Source organism: Mauremys mutica, chromosome 11, assembly GCF_020497125.1.
Source record: "Mauremys mutica isolate MM-2020 ecotype Southern chromosome 11, ASM2049712v1, whole genome shotgun sequence".
In the NCBI taxonomy this organism is placed as follows: domain Eukaryota; kingdom Metazoa; phylum Chordata; order Testudines; family Geoemydidae; genus Mauremys; species Mauremys mutica.
In genome coordinates, this window is record NC_059082.1 from 5,662,776 (window position 1) to 5,686,166 (window position 23,391).

The following is a 23,391-nucleotide window of genomic DNA, read 5'->3' on the forward strand; positions in this document are numbered from 1 at the left end:
GTATTTATCATAACTATTTGTATAAACCCTTCAGTGCACATAAACCCAAGCCAATCTGAACAATTTGTAAGATTTGTCTGCCAACATTTATTACAGATCCATGCTGCTAACATCCATCATTTAACTATATAGTAACTTTAAGAGTTTTTTTTTAAGTTTGAGACCTCATTTACTTTTGAGCCACCATTAATTTCACCCACCCTCCCATCTGTTAATTAATGCACATACTTTCTCTCTAATGCTACTTTCCCCCTTGACAAACTTTAAAATTTTCATCTTAACCCCTATAGTTCAGCTCCTTTATGTTAGTGGTGAAAGACCAAGTTACAACACATAATCTGAACATTTCTTTCATGATGAATTAGAAAGATCTCCAAAAATATTATGGCCAAGAATAATCTAGATATCATGCAGACATTGTGCTGTCCCTGTATATGATGGAAACCACTTCAAGCCAGGGGGTGCTGCACCCCTAGTACCCTTAGTTCCAGCATCTATAACTTATTTAAAACAAAAACAAACCTAAGTTATAAAACCATAGACTACAAAAGGTTCCAAAACCTTTTTAAAAGGCTATGTATCTGACTGGAAATAGTTCTTAAACCAAGATTCCTGTGCAGTGTTTGAAACCCAAACATTGGAGCACTAGGACGTTGAAAGTGAAATGAATTAAAAGTTGTAAAACTGATTTACACACACACACACACACACACACACCCATCGCCTACACTTAGATAAATGCAGAAAGTAAAGCACAACCAGGCTGCAAGAGCAGTGCTGAAGAATAGAAAACTTGTAACCTTTCCTTGCTGTGAAGAAACAAGCATGAGCTGTCACCACCACAAATATTGTTTAAATTACACTTAACACTTTCAATTTTTTCCCCAACTCTCTAATTTTGTAGTGAATGGTAGTACCCCAGTGTGGCCATTTATTCGGCCATCTAGTCCCCCTTGTTTGTGGGAGTCTTTCCTTTGCCAACAATGGGCTTTGGGTCAGGTCCATTGGCTGTGACACAGAAACACCGATTCCTTTGTGAGTGCCTGGCCTTTGCCAAATAGGAATTAGGAACCGTGTTCCTGTCAGATAATTTCTAAATTATTACCTGCAAAAAAAACCTGGAGTTTTCAGGTGCCTAAGTAGCCCCTGGAATGGAATCATGGTTAAAGTTTCCCCCCTCCTCCTCCAAAATCCAAAATGGCGCCACTGGTTAAAACTATTACAAGACAAGAGCAATGAGCAAAATATACAGAAACGTATCTCTCTCAAAAGGAGAATGGGCTATGTCCAGTGACATAGAGGGTGAGATTAGAGGAGGACATGATTCCCATCGGAATATGAATGTTGTGACTATTATGGAGTTATGAGGGTTGGATGACATGATAGACCAGTTCATTGAATGTGGTATACTCTGTGAAAGAGCAATGTTATATGTATTTTAAAAGCATCTTAGCATTTAGATGTTTCCTTGTAGCAACCTACTTTGCAGTGTCAATGCTTCCAGAAAGGCAACAGGAAACCCACACAACCCAGCTCTGCTTTTTCCTCTTTGCTGCATTCTAATAATTTGTTGGCCTCTTTTTTTTTTTTTTTTTTTTTTAAAGCTGTTCCAAATGGTTATAACTCCTAAAGGTGACTCTTAGGGTCCCATGTCACCAGAACATCCTGTAGGTTAATGGTTGTTTGAAAGGTACAACAATTAAGCTAATACTTAATAAATTAAGCAGAAGAATGTCACTGTATCGTAACTAGATGAGAGCCATTTAATTTGTGCTTTTTATTTAAAACAGGATTACAAAAGGAACTGTCAACATCCAGTCAATTAATCTGCTATTGACATGTAACCTTATGTTTATAATTTCTCAGAAGTACTGTGAAATGGAATTATGAGGATATTAGTAGCAATTAAATTAGCAAATGTCTCCCATAAATACTGACTCTGCATATTAGCCTACATTATTAAATCAGTGTTAAATGAAGCACAACTTATTTTGCTCCCCATATAAAATAATTACTCTGTATACTTTATATTGAAACTATTGTATTTATAATTAAAACATTAGCTTGAATTTGGGTATTAATGGTTGCTAAGTATTTCTCCCCATAAATACTTGAAATAAAAATAAAACCATAAGACTACAATTAGAAAATAACTCATTATAAATATGAAAATGGGCATGAAGACCGGAACAAAGATTGCTGTTATTAGCACGTTGCTTTAACTACATTGAATAAATACACTCAATGAGAATTCGTACTAAAGGAAAGTTACAATCTTTATTATTTGTCTACAAGTGATGTTTTATATGTATAAAAAGTTCTTCAGTTTAAATATCAGGACATATTTAATTTCAAATTAATGACTAGTTGTAATGCACTGATAGTTTTAATCACTATGTGTTCTTGAAACTCTTGTGGTTAATGCAGAGCTGCCATAGTTTAACTTTCACAGTATTTGTTTAAAAAATTCTGTTTTTTTTAATACATCATTATAGTGAACATAAAGGCATAACCAAGATAGTGTTATCTATTCAATAGTGTTCTGTGCTCTAGAAAAACAAGAATAGATTGAGAGAGTACAATTTATAGAAAAAAAGATTCAAAGCCAGATATATTAGCAATCTCAAAAATTATCCTCACATTACTTCCTTTAATAGCTTTAAAGCTTAAACCAGTTGTTCTCAACTGTGGGTTGTTGAGACCCCCAAATGGATTTGCATCACCAGCAGATAGGGTTGAAGCAATCCCTAATATGCAGAGGTTGCCATTTTGCTCTGCACTATGTGATGTCGCATGTACAGTTTGTGCAAGGTCACGATGCATAAAGAACGGTATTTCTACGTGGACAGTAGTATTCTTCGATTGACAGATCTATGCCTACGCTGGGGGTTAGGTCAGCATAGCTACAGCACTCAGGAGGGTGTTTTTCCACATACCGTACTGACATAGCTATGTTGACCTACCTGTTAAATGTAGACCAGGCCAATAATTCCTAACTCCTAATTCCTGATTCACCTTTTGCTGGTGAAGACTACTTGGCAGTGGCCATCTCCCAGCCCCTGGCCACCGACTCCTTGCCCACTTGAACCAAAGGAGGAGGAGCCAGGCAAGGGTGCCCCAGTAATTTTCCATATGGTATGCACAACTGAATGTGATGGAAGGGCTGCTGGACCAAATTTCAGTGAGTCACATTGTGACCTGAGAGGTGAGGTCAGGTTTGGCCCAGCAGATCCTTGACAGAGGGGCCACCAGTCAAAGATGAGTGGGTGCTGCAACCCCACATGCCAGGTGGCAATGCCCCTTGGTTTGGGGGCCCTCTCAAATGAGGAGCCTGGGGGAAAGTGACCCTTTTGCCTCCCCAGGCAGCCTGCCCCCAATTGGCACCCCTGCCAATGATACTTAGTGTGAACATGGCTGTGGATCCATTGAGGGGTCCTGGAACTAGGGGTGCTGGGCATGTGGCAGCACCCTCTGGCTTAAAGTGGTTTCCATCATATACAGGGTTTACAGTTTTATTCAATTGCCTTCAGCACCCCCCACTATAAAAACTGTTCCACTGCCACTGATGCCACTGCATCCAGGCAGCGGCTGCTCTTTCCCCACCCCACACAGACTCCAGAGACCTGTTTCATTCATTATTCACGTTTGCCCCTCTGTGCTAGTGCACAGAAAGACTCACAATTGAGCCTCTGGATTCAGTGCCCAAATCTACTTTCATTAATTATAAGGTGAGCAATCAAAATAACTTATGAAATATATCTATTTCAATAACAGTTTAATTTTGAAAAACTGATACTGTCTTAGGACAATTAAATCTTTCCATTGACTTCAATGGGCTTTGGATCAGACCCTCCCAGTAGCACATTTTCTTCTAAGACTAATCACTAACTATGCTGAAGAGGCTTTGAAAAGAATTTCAGGTTGTTTTTTTAATAAATGAGGTAAAGCCTTAAGGCTAACACACTGTATTGTGGGATCCAGTTAACACATCTATAGGGCTTTTTGACTATACATAAATGAGTGCTATCTGCTAGTATTTTTAGGATCTCAGTCTCTAAAGCATTCTTTTAGCATACAGACGCCTTCTGGGTTACACAAACCCGACTTACGCAAATCCGCAGTTACAGAAAAAGTTCTGTAAGCTAGAAATAGTGTCAGGGTTTTGTTTGTTGGTTGTTTTTTTTGCATAGTAGTCGGGTATACGTTTCCGACTTACACAAAATTCTAGTTACGCAAGGCATTCCGGAACGGAACGCTTGCGAAAGTCAGGGAGATAATAAATAGATAATAGATACTATCTTGAATCTTAGCATTGAAATCACCATGGCTGTTGAGTGTGTTCACTACCCTTACACACAATCTTCAGTGATATTTATAACACATTTATTGTAAAAGCTAATAGCAGAGTTCACATTCCATCACTCCAGATGCACTCATATCAACAGAAACAAAATGCTACACAAAACAAATAAGTAGCTTTTAATTATAACATGAATGCAATTTTAGGAGATAATTAATGCAACGATTTGCCAATCTAAAAGGTATTAATTATCAAGAAAACTATTCTGCCTTAAAGTTGAATGCTTTTTTTTTCCAGCATTTTATTTGCTTTTCTATTAGCACAAAAGACCTCTTTAAACATCAATAAAGAAGCAGAAAAATTATTACAACTTTGTAAAGGAATTTTTATTTTTTAAAATTCAGGATATAGTATTTAAAGGGTGCCCTATCAGAAAACTGAAAATTATGAAAATAATCAGTTTTAAAACATCTCAAGTTGACAGTGTCACTGTAAGCAATTATGCATCTTTTCAGTAAATCTCTGACAACCCTTCATACGGAGATATTTCTGTATGAGGCAAGCTACTGAATGTACCCCTTTGTTGTAGATCACTGTCTGTATGTCATTTGAGCTATGTAACTGGTGAGTGGGCCAGAGGATGTTCACTCTGACATTATCTCAACCTCATACATCTTTTAGGCCCTGTCTACGCTAGGAAAAAAGGTATATTTTGACACTTTAGTTAGCTAATGAATGCTAACTAACATTTTAAAAGCCTAGTCCCTGAACTTTAGCTCGTGTAAATTGGCACAGAACCATTGAAGCCAAGGAGCGGAGCTATGTCAATTTACACCAGCTGAGGATCTGGATCCTAATGTAGACAAGCCAGTTTTAGTGTTAACAAGTGTTAGCTGTTGAGGTAAATCTCCGTGGGGAGCGTAGGGTTTATCTCAACAACTAAAATGTTAAAATTACAACTTGTCTTGGCTACATTAGGATTTTACATGTTAACTAACATTAAACATTTACTTTTTTTCGTAGTAAAGACAAGGCCTGGGTGAGGCAGGTCCCTCTTTTACACATAGAGAAACAAAGGCACAAAAGGTGAAATAACTTGCCCTAGCCAGGAATAGAATTCAAGACAAGTGTCCTGACTCGCATGCCCTTCTTGATTTAGATGTACTACTCCTCAACATGGATGGGATATGCTTACCATTGATAACCCACTTGACAGAATTCTTTCTAGAATAGAAGTGGATTTATCTGTCACAAGAAATTGATGTAGCCATTTCTCACTGTGGCTGTTAGCTTTTCTTTTGTTATGAAACCTATTTTTTCATATAACCAGAAAGCAGCTCTTAGTTTCTAGAAGCGCCTCCATTTCAGGGTATCTTTTTCTTCTGATAATACATGAGCCATCATTTTATTTTCCAAATCCTTTTTCTTATCCTCCAGAGCTTCTCTCTACAGCACCCATTTATTCCACTTTAAATTTGCTTATGAAAATGTATTGCTTTAACACAGTCTTATTTTGTCTAAATCTTTGAATTAATCTTCATTATGCAATGAATATAAAAAATTATTTGTTCACCAAGCACCAAAAATTACTTTAAAATTAGCCAGATCTTTTAAACTGTGCACATCCAATTACATGCGCAATTAACCACTGATGTCAATTATGATAATTTCAGAACTTGTTGATTGCATACACAAATACTACTATTGCACATGCAATTGTAGTGACTGCCTGCCCTAATTATGGTCCCACAAATTTGCCAATGCAATTTTAAAAGTCTACTGCTTTTTTCTCCACTGGAGTTCTTTTCTGTCTTCTTCTCTAGAATCACCTGGCTTATTAAGGTGATTTAAAAAAATTAATTGTGCAAAGAGGAAATATTTTTTCCTGTCAGGTGCAGAATTTCTCCTAGTGTTTGAATTACTTTCTCCCTTCAGTGTTGTTTGTTTTTGTATAACAAAATAATTTATTATATCACTTCTAGCTACCTACCCTTTTTAAACTGCAAAAGGTAAAATTATCTTATCATTTTCACAGGTCTGATCATCAAACATATAGCTTCTCTCCAGCCCCAAGTAACTGATAATATCTGAGTAAGAGACAGCTCCCTCCTGTGGTAAAATCTATACTTGTACTGCAAACACAAATCTGAACTATTGTAAAGCAATAGGAAAATGTGTTTTATTAACCCTATATCTTTTAAGGCCTATAATATGCCACTTTGCGTTAAAATGAGAAAATAAATATATTCTGAATTGACTGACTATACAAATAAAATAATATTATGGCATGTAGATATCAAGTTATTAAAAACAATGGCCGAGATTGTGCAATGTGATCTGCATAGGCTAACCATTATTTTTTCACAGAGTCTCATTTAAGGCAATAGGACTGTGCATTGATCTGATTACAGGAACAAGACCAATTTATTAACTCTTACTTGTTAATTACATTAAAAAATGCAATAAATGAGGGTTCAGTCCTGTAAATCTTCACTCAGATACATAATCCCAAATTTCTAGCATAAAAATGCTCATGGGAGTAAAGGTTTGAAGAACTGGTCTCTAATTTACCAAGATGTCAATAGTCAAGTAATTAGCAAAAATATTTAGCTAAACCAGTCTGTTAGGCCTAATGCTAAAGGTCATTGAAACTTTAAATTCTGTTGGACATACAATAGACTAGATTCCACTCTGAATTACACTAATCTATCTTCAGAAGAGTTGCTCCAGATTTACAGCAGTGTTGAGAGCAGAATCTAGCACCACAAAGTGACTCTCAGACCAGTTAGACTAAAATTAATCAATTTCCATCAGTGTAACTGAGATCGGAATTGGCCCCAAATCTGCTAACCCTTTCTGAAAAAACTCCAACAGATTTTAAAATGCATTTTTTCTTAAAACATAAACTAAAATTATATAAATTTTTTAATGTTTTTCATATGTGTGTGTCTGTTTTTTTTAAATAAACCTTTAACATGTAGGAAAAATGATTGAGTTTGAAGAAAATGTTTATGATAGAAGTATATGAGAACTCTTAAAAAAGCCAAAGCAAAAATGGGCGTGTTTGCCAATATTTAAAAAAATATATAAATAGGGCACGTATAGAAAATGGACATTAATGAAAGTAAGGACTATGCCTCCAAAATAGAGTGAGCTGGCAGGTGTCCCTGCTACCTGTTTTAATAACCAAGGTAAACAAAGGGCAATATTATGATTTCTGTGGAAAAAGGTTAGTAAGACATTAAAATATGCACCAAGTTGTACCAGACCGTGCCATCAAATCTGCCCAGAAACCTGAGGGCGTTTTCCACACTATGTAAAAAGGTAGTTTTTAACCATGTGTAAGCTTAGCTAATGTGGTAACTAATGCTTGGAATAATCCTAGAGTGGAAATGGCAGTTTATAGTTTTACATGCCTGAGCAGGTCTAGCAAGGAATCTGGGTTTACTTCACTAGCTAATATATGTGAAAACAACTGCTTTGCCTACACTGGGATTTTACCAAGTTAACTACTGTGGTAAAAAACACCTTTGTTTTCCTAGTAAAGATAAGACCTGAGTATTTGAAAGCATTGCCAATGGGTATCATCTCCACCCACCCCATGCATGCACAGGGACTTATATAGAACAAAGGCTGAAGGCTTTGTGAAATAAACCACTCAACTTCTCAATTGTGCAAAGATGATCAGTAGTCATCAGGACTCTGTTGCTGTTGACCTGTGAGTCTGCAGGACAGTAATGTTTATACTATGCATTGGAGCATCAGATGTGTGTGTTTTGCTAGCACTTTGCAAATTATTTCTTCCTCCCACAACCTTTCTAATGTAGACAAGGTTTTGAATAAATCAAGATATCTTCACACTACTTAAAAGCAAATGGTTGGAAAAACAATTTTTCCACCTTTGGCACAATCAAAGATATACCCCTTAATTAGCAGAGCCTAAGTAATCCAAAACCAATTAATTCTTAGATAACAATATATTAAAAATTGAAGAAAACCTCAAGAAAAAGATACAACACAGTAACACTTTTGAATCAACAATGTATTAACATTTCACCCACTACATATAAATTATTAATGTGATTCCTTCTTTTGTGGAGATTTTCTGTTAATGTGTAAATAGTGATTTTATTATTATTTATTAATTTTTAGTACAAAGACCAATGTTGCTATGGCTTGTGAAATTTTTATTTTCAGTAATTATGCTCCCTTTCACATGTCATTACTGAAACCAACATTAAATGTGAATTAGTTATTATATATATACACATTTTTATGTAAAGCGCATTATGTATTTTGATTGGTAAGCACACTTGCTTTGTTACTATTAATATTTCTTTGGCTATATTTCTTTTCAAACTTTGAGCTGCAGTAAATTAAAGAGATTTGACACGATATCTAGAAAGAGAAATAAATGCAAACAGGAATGCTGACAAACATGTATGACTTGTAATAGTTTCAAACTGCTACTAAAGAAATAGTCTGCTTAGTATTTTGCATACATTCTTGCTTATATATTATGTTCCTGCAGTTGGTGATGAAACAGTTTTACAGTATCAGATGTAAAATTAGTTTTTAATTGAAAGATAGAAATGTTATTTTGCTTAATTGAAAAGTGAGTTGTTTTACTTGTCATATTAAGAATAAAATACATTATCAGATACATTTACTATGTCAAGATTTATCTCATATTTGTATGGGAATATGAAAGACTGGAAAATGATTTTTTCACTTGCAATTTACATTTCTGAGACCTACTGAAAAGTGACTTTATTTGTGATTCTGGCAACATAGGCAGCCTATGGTAAACTATATGATAAAGTCTCAATCCTATTTTTTGAAGTGTAGCTCAATTATATTTTATTATAGTTGATGCAGTGTTAACTCTCACAGTAACTTATGTATTCCTTAAAGCCCCAAGTGCTGAAAGTCTGTAATTATATGGTAATTTGTTTTTGGGGGGTGGGGTGGATACCTAGCCCTCAACTTATGGAAAATGCATGAAACCATGACCTGAGACTGACCAAAAGGCTCAAAACCCAGAAGGAAAATAAAAAGAGCTCACAGTGTATTATGGAACAACACTAATGATCTTTGGCAGGCTTGACTTTTAATTTTTGAATGCTTGGGTTTGGCAATCCTGTAAAACGGAGCCATCCTTAGCTTCTGCTTTATGAGCCTACCCTTCCTCCCCTCATGTGGCATCAAACATCACAGACACAGGTAATTTCATAAGCTCATTTGTTTTCGACTGCAGAACTTCAGCGACCTAAGCCCAGGCAAGTGGGCCATCCCCCTGGCTGCACTAGGGCAGTGGCCCCCAGTGGAGGCATGCCCTTGACAGGGTCCTGCCAAACATTATTGGGGGAGCCATCTAGGGTGACCAGACAGCAAATGTGAAAAACTGGGAAAGGGGTGGGGGGTAATAGAAGCCTATATAAGAAAAAGACCCAAAAATCGGGACTGTCCCTATAAAATCAGGACATCTGATCACCTTAGAGCCATCAAATGATTAATGTGCCGGGTCACAACGCTACTTCATTTGGTTCCAAAAGCCTTAATTACTGAATTAACTGATCAATTAGCAATTAATTAATTACTGACTCAGGACTATAAGGGGCCAACAAGAACAACACAATACTAAGATGAGGCGTGATTAAAAAAAGCGAATTGTTGCTGGAGCGAGTTAGAGACTGAGCAGAGCTGAGGGAGAAGCCGTGGTGCTTCAGCACACGCCAAGTCGCTCAAACCGAGCACGCGAGGCCCTTGGGCTGGGATTTTTGGCGCCAACAGAGTCCTAAGCACAAAGGGGCTGTGGGGTGCGGGAGCGCGTCGCGCACGGTGTTTTTGAACGCTCGCGAGATTTCATCACTGAGGGCGAGAGGCGCGCCAAGCTTTGACGGGAAGGGCAGAGGTCGCGAGCAGGACCGTGTTCTCGCGGTCTTTCCTCGTTACTCCGCCTATCCCTCCCTGCGCGTGAATGTGCCGTCGGTGTGCGGGACCATGCGAGGGGCGGGCGCGCTGGATTTGCCGCCGGGACGCGGAGGAGGGGCCCGTGCGAGGCCGGGGCCGGCCCTGAGGTACAGCGCGCCTTTCCCTCGCTCCCCAGCCGGGTCTCCTAGGGGCGGAGTGAAAGAGGGGCTGCCTCGGGGAGGCTCTGTTAGGCGAAGGGTCTCGGGTATCCCCCCCCCTCACCTCCTTCCCATGGCGGCTCGGTCCTCTCAGACCCCGCTCTTCCTCAGCGGGTGGGGCAAGCACCACTCTCCCCCCCCCCCATTGGGAAGGGCGGGGCTGGCTGCCGCGGCTCCCTCTGTGAGGGGCCTGACCGGTCCGGGAGCCGGCCGGCTCGTTAGTACGTTATACCCAGGCGAGCTCCGGGCCAGGCGGCAGCGCCGCTGCCTTGGTTGGAGGCGAGAGGGGAGTGGGCTCCCCTGGGCACCTCGACTGAGGAGGGACGGGGCTGAACGTGTTGCCCACCCGCCTCACGTAGCCGGCTGGGCTGTAGCCCGGCCCGGAGCCTGCTGACCCCGGCAGAGACTCATAGAATTGCAGGGTTGGAAGGGACCTCAGGAAGTATCTAGTCCAACCCCCACTGCTCAAAGCAGGACCAATCCCCAGACAGATTTTTTGCCCCAGATCCGTAAATGGCTCCCTCAGGGAGTGAGCTCACCACGCTGGGTTTAGCAGGCCACTGCTCAAACCACTGAGCTGTCCATGTAAAAGGGACATGGGCAGTCTTAGCAGCCACCCATACCTGGTGATGGCTCCGCCACCTGCTGCTAGGGTTACCGATCCAGATGCCTATAGCAGAAGGAGATCGGAGGCCAGCTATTTCTCTCTCTAGTTTTGGGGACATTAGGAACTGCCAGAGTGGTCAAGCTGACAGCCTGTCCAACCTGTCTCTAGCAGTGGACTGGCTGCTTCAGAGGAAAGCACTAAAATCCTCATAATGCAGGGATGGGGATCCTTTTTTCTATTGGGCCCCTGACAGACAGAAAAAATCAGTAGCAGGCCACACACAACCAGGGGGTGGTGCAGAGACTGGGGGGCTTCCCCTAAACTCTGGGGTGGGTCCAGAAATGAGGGGTTCAGGGTATGGGAGGGGGCTCCTGGCTGGGGCAGGGGTTTGGGGTCCAGGCTCTGGGGTGGGGCTAAGGTGACCAGAAGTCCCGATTTTATAGGGACAGTCCCGATTTTGGGGTCTTTTTCTTATATAGGCGTCTATTAACCCCATCCCGTCCCGATTTTTCACACTTACTGTCTGGTCACCCTAGGTGGGGCTTGGGCCGAGGGGTTTGGGGTGCAGGAGGGGGCTCTGGGCTGGGGCCAAGGTTTGGTCTGCAGGAACAGGCTCACAGCTGGGGCAGGAGATTGGGGTGAGGGAGGAGGCTTGGGGTGTGGGCTCTGGGAGGGAGTTAGGGTATGGGAGGGGGTTCCGATCTGGGGGTGGGGGTTCAGGGTATGAGCTCCAGCCGGGTGGTGCTTACCTCAGATGGTTCCCGGTCAGCAGGAGGACTAAGACAGGCTCCCTGCCTGCTGGAGCTCCTCACTGCTCCCAGAAGCGGCCGCCATATCCGGGCCCTAGGCGGAGGCGCCGCCAGGAGGGTCTGCATGGTGCGCCCCATAGCTGCGCAGCTGGCGCTGGGGGCAGCGTGCAGTTTTTCCCTGATCGCTCCTGCTCCTAGGGGCTGCAGGGATATGCCATCTGCTTCCAGGGGCTGTGCGGAGCTGACCGGACTTTTAACAGCCTGGCAACCGCTTCCCCCGCAGTGGGGCAAGCCGGCGCTTGTGGCTCCAGCTCTGCAGGCGGGCACCAAGGCTCGGGGCTTCTGGCCCGTGGGCTGTAGGTTCCCCACCCCTCTCATAATGGGCATTATGGAATAGCTTGGTGACTGGGGAAGGTTTTATTTCTAGTCCTGTTAATTTGTGGTTAAACTATGCTTTGAAGCACAAAGATTTATGTTAGAGTTGGTTGGATTTTTTTTTCTTCCAGGAAATGTTGATTTTTCCCCCCCCTCCCCCCAATCAAAAATACCCCACAGTGTTTTCATTTTTTGACAAAGTCAGTGTTTTCCATGGAAAGTGGACACATGTCATAAAATAGTTTAGTTAACAACCAAATATTTTTATCAAACTGTTTTGACGGACGATTTTTGACCAGCCCTCCTGTCTATGTCCCATAAATTGATTAGACAGTTTCATTATCTTTGTAAGTATCCCATCCTTTTAATCTCCTGGACTAATTAATATTTTGTATCCCTCATGTTAACTGGCAAACATATTTTCCATAAAATGCAGGTATCTTCAGACAAAATATGTGCAACTTTTTAATATCCTCTTCTGTAGGGGAAAAAGCTTAACTGTGAAGATGATAGATCCACTAGCAAACAACTTATTTGATCTTCCTGAGTATGATGCTACAGAAGATGAAACATTTCCACCTCTTCCACCTCCTTCCTCCCCAGGGAGAGATGATGTTGAAGGAGCCCTCACCAATGAAGGTGAATTATCTTCTAGAATGAAAGAATCTGTATTACAACATAGATACTGAAATACTATGAAACTGACTGTGATGTTAGTTTCATACTCTGTTAAATTGGTTTATAAAATGCTAATTATCTAAAATTGATTGGACATTTTTTTTTCTCCTGCTTCTGTAAATTAAAATTGGACCTGATTGTGCATGATAAACCTTGCAGGGGAAGGAAACATTTTCTATATTGTACACTCCCCATCAAAATATCTGTAAAACAAAATAGGCTTTCAATATACTTTTTTATTCTGAAAAATCTATATTCTTGTAATATCAATGAAAAGGACTGAATACTACAACACTGAAACAAAATAGTCAGTGAACACCACTTGCTTCAGATTACCAGTAATAAAATACTTGCACACATTTCAAAGTGTGACTATTTTTTTGAATGGAACAGGAGTTGTAACATTCGGCTGAATAAGGGTGCTAAGCATAACAGGTTGTAATAATAATAGGATTTTTCTTAATCCATATCCAGTATTTCAGGATATATTTTAATTTTAAGGGGGTGAACAGGAAGTGGCAAAGCTTGCAGATGATACAAAATGAATCAGGATAGTTAAGTCCAAAGCAGAGTGCGAGGCTTTTCAAGGGGAATCTCTCAAAACTGGGTGACAAGAAACAAATGGCTGATAAAATTCTATGTTGATAAGTGCAAAGTAAAGCACGTTTTGAAAAAATAATCCCAAAAGTAAATATATAATGGTGGAATCTAAATTAGCTGTTAGCACCCAAAAAAGAGATCTTGGAGTCACCATGGATATTTCTCTGAAAACTTCTGTTCAGTACCCTGCAATGGTCCAAAAGGCTACGGGTACGTCCAGACTACCCGCCGTATCAGCGGGTAGCAATCGATAAGATCTAGATAAGACGCGATATATCGATCCCCGAACGTGCTTCCCGTTGACTCTGGAACTCCACCGGAGCGAGCAGTGGTAGCGGAGTCAACGGGGGAGCCGCGGATGTCGATCCCGCGCTTTGAAGACGGGAGGTAAATTGGAATAAGATACTTCGACTTCAGCTACGGTATTCCCATAGCTGAAGTGGCGTATCTTACATCGACGCCCCCCCCCCCCCCCCCCCCCCCCCCCCCCAGTGTAGACCAGGCCTAACAGTATGTTAGAAACTATTAGGAAACAGAAAATAAAACAAAATATCATAATGCCACTATATAAATCTGTGGTGTACCCACATCTTGAATATTGTCCAAATCTAGTTGCCCCATCTCAAAAAGGACACAATGGAACTAGAAAAGGTCAGAGAAGGGCAACAAAGATGATTATGGGCTGTTCAGATTAATAAAGAGATGACTAAGGATGGGGATAAGTTAGAGGCCTATCACTCCATTCATGATTTTGAAAAAGTGAATAGAGAAGTTTTGTTTACCTTTTAAGGAATTGTATTAAATCTGCTGCCTATTAAACAAAAGGAAGTACTTTTTCACACAAATAATTTTTTGGACTCGTTGCTGTGGGATATTGTGTGGCCACAAGTATAATTGGGTTAAAAAAGAGAACTGTATAAGTTAATCAGGAATAGATCCATCAATGGCTATTAGTCCCGGAGGTCAGGGATACAACCCCATTTTTGGGGCAACCCTAAACCTCTGACCATGAGAAGCCAAGAGCAGAAGATCAGTGGATCACTCCATAATTGCTCCCTGAGGCTCTGGTATGGGCCACTGTCAGAGACAGGGTACTGGGCAAGATGGACCATGATCTGACTCACTATGGTAGCTCGTTTATTCTTAGTTTAAAAATTTTAAAGACTTGAATATCTGATAGTTGTTATATATAAAGATGGTACACTTTGACTATGAATAATGTTAAACTTCAATTTCTCAAATATTAGATTTTACAAATGCATTCCTTGATTCTTGGTTTACATCTTTTTTTAGTATAAAAGTAGAATACTTATTGATCAGGAATAGATTAGTTTGGATATCACTAACGTTGATATGTGAAAGTGAGTTTCCTAACTCTTGAATTTTCAAAGCATCAGAGAATAAAGCATGTCATATAAGAATTTGTATACAGATTGTACAGTGCTTACAATAATGGGGCATTGTTCTTGGTTGACCCTTAGGTATTACTGTAATAAATCTGATTAACATTGACCCTAGTCTTGTGATGAGAACTGTAAGGATGGATCCCGGGACCACAAAGAGTCTTGTTGAAATCAGCGGGTTTTTGTTCATGGATCTGCCTTTTGGGATCTCGTTACGCAATCAGGGTCTTAGTCATATCCTACAGGGTTATCCAGTAATATTATTTCCATATTTCACTGGGTTCTGCTGTTTTATTTTTGATTCCTATAAATCTATCTTTTATAACTGGCTGTGGCTATCAGGTCTGTAGTTCTATCAGGACTGTCAAAGAGAGACTTATCTTTACAGTGTTGCTGTGTTCTTTTCTTCTTTTCTGTCTAGCTAATGCAATACACCCATTTAGCAAACTCCTAAGGATTTTTAAATATCCGCTGATATAGTATCTCCCAGTTTATTTTTCACCTGAGGGGATTAGTTATGCATGAGCCTTTTTTCTTTTTGTATACTTTAAAAAAAAAAAAAGTGGGGGGTGACAATCATCAATAAATTAATTTGCCTGGTTTTTGTAATCATCTGAGAAGTCTCCTGTTGACTCCAAAACAAGAATACTGTTAAAAAGTATTGCTTTGTTGGTTATTTTACTATAACTCTAAAATTTAAGTGGCATGGCCATTCGAAATGTTACAGGTCCGTAAATGAAAAAAGTTTGAATACCACTGGCTTAGGGCACTTGAGAAAGTTTTGCCTCCCTAAGTAGATACCAGCTTCACATGGCTTTATCCTGAGAGCACTTAGGCATTGTGTAAAGTTAAGCACGCGTGTGCCTTAGTCTAGTTACCCTTATTTTGGTGTTGGAGCAAACTCCTCCTCTCTTCCCTTTCTTTCTCTCCCTCCCCTCCCCCCCCCCAATCCTGAAGGACTCCTGACACCATAGTTATAATTTATAGCCTTGATTTTTGCTGTTAAAGTATGCACAATGTATTGTCGGTTACATTAATTAACAAACTAAGGTACAAATTTTAAAAGTAGAGCTTTTCATTAAGATGGGAAATAGTTTTATTATTTGCCAGAAAAAATCATTCTTTTAAGATATCAAGAATATTCCTTTTTCTTTTTAAACACTTTTTTTATAAAATGCATTTGAGGGGAAGGGAAGGAGAGAACATGTACAGAATGTGCACTGTAAACTTTCAGGGGAAAACTAGCAACTGGTAGAGCCAGTGAGGTACACCTCTACCCTGATATAATGTGAATTTGGATATAATAATAATAATAATAGGAGATATACCTATCTCCTAGAACTGGAAAGGACCTCGAAAAGTTATCGAGTCCAGCCCCCTGCCTTCATTAGCAGGACCAAGTACTGATTTTGCCCCAGACCCCTAAGTGGCCCCCTCAAGGATTGAGCTCACAACCTGGGGTTTAGCAGGCCAATGCTCAAACCACTGAGCTATCCCTCTGGGGGATTCAGGGAGGAGGCGGAGGTGAGCTGAGGTGGGGAATGGTTCCTCTGCCTACCCTGATATAACACGGCCTCACCTATAACACAGTGAGACTTTTTGGCTCCCAAGGACTGCGTTATATCGGGATAGAGGTGTATGAGAAGAACATAAAGATGTAAAACATTAATTTGCGTAATGATCGTTGTTATCACTTGCATTATAGATTTATAGTATGTTGTGTCCTATTTGTCAGAGCAAGATGGAAATAAACCATCCCAAACAAAGGATTCTACTGTGTCTACACAGAAAGCAACTAAAAGGCCGCTACCTAAATTAGATGCTCAAAGGTATTTGTTGCACAATGTTCCTATGTACTGGTGATGATGTCAGTGTTTAAAAAAAATAATAATCTTTGTATGGCTGCCTGGTAGAAATTGATTTAGGGTGTTTATCTGTTTCCACATTACCAAGTTTTAGGTTGTGGATGTTAGAGATGAATATATTGAGCTTATTGTTGCCGAATGTACCTGATCCTTTTGTTCTTCACTTACCTTTATAGTGCTGATATCCTAAATCATACTTTTATTGTAAGCACTTTGGTACAGGAAAACTATTTTATGGGTAAAGTGCCGTATATGAGAGTGCATTTTTTTCTGTATAATATCTTTTGTCTGTCCTTCATATTACTTCAGATTTCAGCCTGCCTCAGGAATGTTTCTTCTGACTTTTTTTTAAATTGGGAAATCCTTCAAAATGAGACTTCAGACTGCTGATCTTTTCTGGGTGTTATCCACAGTCTTGTGAAGTGCAGTAAAATCTGATTTTTATAGATGTACAAACTCTTGCTTTTGAGATTATATTTGTAGGCATTAGGCAGCATTGTTAAGAAGTAGAAAATTATTTCCTTCTGCATGCAAAACTCTGATTTTTTAAATGGGAACGTAAACAGAGCTGAATCCCTATATTGTGAAGATGTGTCTTTTAAGTATACTAAATGTTATTCTAGGATATCATACTTGGGTGTCTTGGAAGCATTCAATATTAACCTTTTGATTATCTGTATCCTAGCACTGGCTGTCCTCTCTCTTCCACATAGACTGTAAATTGTTAGGGCTGGGTCTGTTTCTTATTACATGCTTGTATTAGGCACTGTACAATGTGGCCCTGATCCTGATTGAGGCATATGAATGTTTAGCATATCTCACATAAATACCTTGCAATGCTGGCTACAAAAGTGCCATGCGAATGTCTGTTCTCACTTTCAGGTGACATTGTAAATAAGAAGCGGGCAGCATTATCTCCCATAAATGTAAACAAACTTGTTTCTCTTAGCGATTGGCTGAACAAGAAGTAGGACTGAGTGAACTTGTAGGCTCTGAAGTTTGACATTGTTTTATTTTTTAATGCAGTTATGTAACAAAAAATCTATATTTGTAAGTTGCGCTTTCACGATAAAGAGATTGCACTACAGTACTTGTATGAAGTGAATTGAAATATATTTTCTTTTATCATTTTTACAGTGCAAATATTTGTAATAAAAATATGAAGTGAGTACAATACACTTTGTATTCTGTGTTGAAATCAATATATTTGAAAATGTAGAAGAACATCCAAAATATTTAATAAATTTCAATTGGTATTCTATTGTTTAACAGGGCGATTAATCTCAGTGTTAAACAATAGAATACCAATTGAAATTTATTCAGTGCAATTAAAAACTGATTAATCGTGATTAATATTTTTAGTTAATCGCGTGACATAACTGTAATTGATCGACAGCCCTAATAAAAATATCACAAACAGTAAGCTTTAGAATTTCTAGTTGAATAACTATTAAAAAAACAACCACACATTTGAAAACCATATTAACTCAGGACATTTTTCATATTCACAGGTTAATTTCAGAGAGAGGACTCCCAGCCTTGCGACATGTATTTGATAATGCAAAATTTAAGGGTAAAGGACATGAGGTAAGAAATATTGAACAATTCTTATCCTGTTTCTTAGGAATATAGTTGGGATGAAAGGTTAACTTTTGGCGGGGGGCGGTAATTGGGAGGAGTGAAGTATAACTCTAGAACTAAATCAAACATTACCTTCTAAAAATGAATAAAGGCTTCACCCTAGACTAAATTAGGGCCGGCTAATGCTATTTCAAATGCATCTTGATAGGGCTTTTTCAGTCATATTAAGCTACATCAATTGAAAAAATATGATTGGAAAAATGCATCCTGACCTTAAACCATTTCCAATTAACTTTCCAAACTAGAACCATTCTGCTGGGACTTTTAATGTGTGATTTTTCTTTTTAATGTGCCCACAGAATGATTGTTTTTAAACTTTGGGAGGGTAATAAGACTACTTATTCTGTCCTCAACAAATATTGTTAGTGTCTTTGAATAGTTTGATGACTTACCTTAATAACATTGTGGTTTCTTTTACACATACAAAAGTTAGGAAAGTACCAGGAAATTCAAAGTTATCGTTCCCACAACAGCTGTAATTTAATTTTAACCTTAAAGAATAAATTAACATGTGACTAGAATGGAACATACTGTGTATGTGGACTGCTGTGATTGCAATGGGAACCACCAAATTCCTTGACTTTGTAAAATCTCAGCTACAACATTGTATGTACTTAGCTTTTTTGGGAGCCATTCTAAATGACACTGAGTTGGAAAGTTCCATTGTTAGAGGATCAGCTGAAGTGCTGTATGCTATGGTCTCCCCTTGCACATGATCCTCCACTTGAAGTGGTGGGAAAAGCATTTGGGGTAAAGCTGTCTGAGGTCATTTTAATTCCCTTTGTATCACACCAGCAGTAGGGTGAAAAGGACTTGGGGAAAAATAAGGATCTGATGTGAAATGTTTGCTAGAATGGGATGATTTAAAATATATAAATATATTTAACACTTGTACTTATTTCACTGATAATGTTATGCTATTTTTGTGATGTTTTAGGGATCACCCACTAGTTAGGGGTTCTGTTATCACCTGCCCTATAACTTTGGGGTCCCTTAATGCTGTGCTACTATGGCTCACATCCTGACACGAGCCACCTGCTCACAAGCACAAAGTCTCACCCTGGCTTCTACCAGCTTAGTTACTTCTTGCAGGATGACACCAACAGCCCTTCTGTTCCCAAGTCTCCCCAAATCCATCCTCCCTGAGTTCTTAACTACCAGACCTCTGATTGTTCCCCTCTGGTTCATCACCCCTGAAGGCATGAATCTAGCCCCTCAGTTATCAGTTGACTTTGGGGGAACACAGTTTCCTTGGAGTAAAAATAAACTAAAGGTTTATTTAATAGAAAAGCCACAGATTCAAAGATGAAATAGGAAGGGAGAGTAAACATTACTGTGTAACTTATATAATAAAAAAAGATGCAACTTAGGCTTTACACTTTTCTAATAAAAGTTACCGATTGCTTTTGAAGAGTTTCCCAGTGTACCCCTAGCCACAGGGAGAATCCAGCATTTCACTGACAGCACTGGCCAAATGACTCTCTCTCAGTTTCTGGAAGAAAATCTCAGTCGCAAGCCTGCTTTTAAAATACTCTTCCATCAGTCTCTGGTGATATATATTTATTTAGAGTGTGGAAAAAATCCTCTCTTATCTTGAGAGCCAGGATGTCTCAATCTTTCAGTTAGCCCCAGTAGTCTACCATTGCCTCTTCTTGGCTGGACAGTGGGTTGTTACTTGAAGCCCGTTTTGTGTAAATACTAGGTTACCAGCCTTGGGAAGTGCCCCTTCCTACTGTGAGGTGCTGGTGAAATTGTAGTGTAGGTTATGAGCTTGGTTGCACACTCCCCCCCCCCCCCCCCCCCAAATGTGCAGTTTCATAACCAGAATCTACATACCTCATGATCATCAAGTTCAGAACATTGCAAACTCTCATAAGACTTTACTCAATTCACTTGCATAGTACAATAATATAGTATGCAGTCAGTTGCTTCATCCGCTCTTTTTTGGGGGTTTTAAACCTTCTGGACTCTGATTGTCACAATTGTGAGAATGAATCTTTCACCACTTGTTTGTTTTTCTGTTCTGTTTAAGAGCTTTTAAAATCTATCTGGTGTGTATCTGAATGCTGATCACCATTCTTATTTGCTCTTTTGTAATAGCCCATAATAGCAATCATGAACTTATCTAGTACAATGTAAGATCACCTGATACACTTACCTGTTCGGTTTTCAGGAGACTTTCAGCCTTGCAAAAACCGAATGCTACCAGTGTCTTTGACAATGTTTCTCACGCTAAAATCTGCAGATTTATCCAACTGTTGGAATTGCATGTCTTTTATTTATGTTCCAGACAGAGGACTTGAAGACACTTTTGAGACATATTGAACACTGGGCTCATAGGCTGTTTCCGAAACTGCAGTTTGATGATTTCATTGAGAGAGTAGAATATTTGGGAAATAAAAAGGAAGTTCAAGTGAGTGCTAGTCATGGCTTTTTCTGTTTTGTTACAAATACCATATTGTACAAAAGGCAGAGTTTGGGAGGATAATACTGTGCAAAAAGGAATGCAAGTTATAATGCTCTCAAATAATTCATTAAATTAAATGCACATGTTCGTTTAATTGAAGTAACAGTTTCAATCAGTGTTGAATAAATTATTTAGGAGTGCATTACACATTACCTTTCATTCGAAACACAATATTTCGAAGAACGTGCTGTAACTTGTAGGTACATCCTTTATTACCAAAGTAACTTATTTTGGAGTGCTGGAATTTATTTTTACATTTACATCTGCAGTAGAGTGTTTAGTAGATGTGCTGTTTCCTGCACTACTTAAGGGAAGATGGGGAACACAGAAAAAAAAACTTCTAACAGCACAAAATTTCAGCCCAAATAGAGAAGAGGAATTGTAAGGAACTGTGAAAAAAGGCACCAATCTTCCTGGGAGGGGAAAAAAGGGTGAAAGCGGGTTAGCAGCAAGTTAAACACTTTACCATCACCCAGAAAGAGATGATACCTCTCAGGCGAAAACAGCATCATCATCCTATGACCAGACCAGGAGACAACTGTGAGTGGAGGCCTAAGTAGGAAAACTTTTACTCGCCAAAAGCTTAACAAAGGAGGCGAGAGTGAGCAATCTGTCTACTTTCCTCTGCTATTGGCTAAAAGTAAAATGTGCTCCAATTCCTCTCTTAGCCTGGCTGTTGGAGACATTCAGGTAATATTGCTAAAGCTGATTTGATAAAATGAATCAATGTTAAATTTTATCTGACCTGGTCTAAGGCATACAAAGGCTCTTAACCATCTCTTCTACCACAAGAGCATATGGAGGGGAACAAAAGTAATTCAAAATCTCACAAGTTTTGACAAGGGTGTAGCATAGTGGAATTGGTTAAGGGTGAGCCAAAAAAAGAAGTGGAAGCCAGAGACTGCACGGTACTTGCTTCAAGCTGCATCAGTATGGCAAGACCAGTAATTATGCTGCTATTGATTGCCAGTCCATTGTTGCACTTTGCAGCATGTTGGGTTTGGGGAAAGGCAGAGGAAGATCAAGTGCTGTAGGAAATAATATGGTATTAACCTCCATGTTATACTAACATTTTTTGGTGGGAGAGGAAGGCATACTGCCAAGTTCAGCTTCTCTTCCATTCTGATGTAGGTGTGAGAAAGGTGAGTAAATGGAAGGAAGCATGCCATATAGCTGATTTTCTTTTCCCTAGCGCCCCAATGTGGTTTTCTTCCTTCTGGACTATGCAGGACATCAGTGATTGAAACATTAGTAAAGGTGTGCACGCCTGGTGTGGTGGCAGGAAGCCCTGTGATTACATCCTGTATTCTCAGTTGTATATAAGTTTACCAATGAAGTTTCAGGTTTTACATTAAGCTTTATGTAACTATTGTTTTACTGTGAAATAGTGCAAAGATGTTTTGGTGAAAACATTAATCTGTAATAAATAGCATCTCTTCTCATTTCAGACCTGCTTAAAGCGAATTAGACTTGATCTTCCAATTTTACATGAAGATTTTCCAAGTAATGAAGGCATGTATGCTTTTCTGCAGCCCATTCCAGTAGTTTATTTAAACATTAATTTATTCTCAACTTTCGCAGTCAATGAAAAAATAAGGTACAATGGAAAAATAACATATCTGCATCCTTGTATTGGGGGGGAAAAACCTCCTAGGATTATCTGGTCTTCTCTTTTAATAACATGCCTCTGTAGAAGACTTATAGAATTAGGCTAAACTTTCTTTGATCAAATTTAAGTCTATCCGCTACATCCTGATCAGGCTACATATATCTCTAGAGATGAGTAGCTTTCAGTAAAGAAGTTTCTCAACATCTTATTATCCATTCTCAGCTGGAAAATAGGTAGTGGATAATAAGTTAACCCAAAAGCAGGACATCAACAATGTTTGAATTGTTAGAGCCTTCAAGAAACTTTCTATTTTCACATAAAATTAACATTAGGGTTCCACTTCACCTGTAGAGGTGCAGAATTGGAGTGCTCTTGCAGTTTACTAGTCTGTGATTGATAGGAAATAGAAGGTTCATTAAGTACATCAAGGGATTTATGTCTGTATAAGTTTCCCATTTTAACAGAGCAGTCAGTCTATATGATGATTCTTTTCTTGTTAAAAATACTTATTGGTGTCTGCTGCCACTACTGTATTTAGCTGTCTGCATACTTACTACTCCTTTTAACTCTTTCCATTATCTCAAGATCATACTCTTTTTTTTTTTTTTTTTTTATGGCAATAGTGAATTTTGAAGTGGCTAATGCAGCAGTTCTTTGTAGAATCAGATAGTGCTTCAGATGAACCAGAAAGTAGTTTTATTACTAGTCTGTGGAAAAATGTTTTCCTTGCATGAAAAATGAGTTGGATTCAGTTAGTGTTGTGAAAGAAATTGTAACACTAGAGAGAGTAACAGACCACAGTTCTCCCTTGGGTCCTCATTGCTTATGGTGAGCAAGCAGTAAGAAATCTTTCCCTTTTTCTCTATGATCATTCTGTGGCAGAACTAGTGCAACATATTACAACCTTCCCTGTCTGCTTGTTTCATTGTGGATAAAATCTGTTTAGGCTGTGCTGTGAACTTTCTT

At 39.2% G+C, this 23,391-nt stretch overlaps 2 protein-coding genes across 9 annotated transcripts in view; one reads left to right on the forward strand and one right to left on the reverse strand.

The window, feature by feature from the left end:
* MAP2K1 (mitogen-activated protein kinase kinase 1) overlaps window positions 1-9,820 on the reverse strand; it is a 74,155-nt gene extending 64,335 nt beyond the window's left edge. Inside the window, exon 1 of the mRNA XM_044979974.1 lies at window positions 9,795-9,820. Within this exon, the coding sequence (XP_044835909.1) occupies window positions 9,795-9,805 (11 nt within the window). The 5' untranslated portion in view covers window positions 9,806-9,820. The remainder of the gene's footprint in view (window positions 1-9,794) is intronic.
* TIPIN (TIMELESS interacting protein) overlaps window positions 1-23,391 on the forward strand; it is a 36,817-nt gene that overhangs the window by 3,543 nt on the left and 9,883 nt on the right. For 5 of the 8 annotated variants that reach the window (XM_044979979.1, XM_044979982.1, XM_044979978.1 and 2 more), the window contains exons 2-6: window positions 12,647-12,801; window positions 16,579-16,672; window positions 18,220-18,295; window positions 20,640-20,762; window positions 22,265-22,328. In XM_044979979.1, the coding sequence (XP_044835914.1) occupies window positions 12,647-12,801; window positions 16,579-16,672; window positions 18,220-18,295; window positions 20,640-20,762; window positions 22,265-22,328 (512 nt within the window). Of the gene's footprint in view, window positions 1-6,335; window positions 6,415-10,142; window positions 10,381-12,646; window positions 12,802-16,578; window positions 16,673-18,219; window positions 18,296-20,639; window positions 20,763-22,264; window positions 22,329-23,391 lie in introns of those variants that run through there. The other 3 variants (XM_044979981.1, XM_044979980.1, XM_044979975.1) reach the window with 3 other exon arrangements.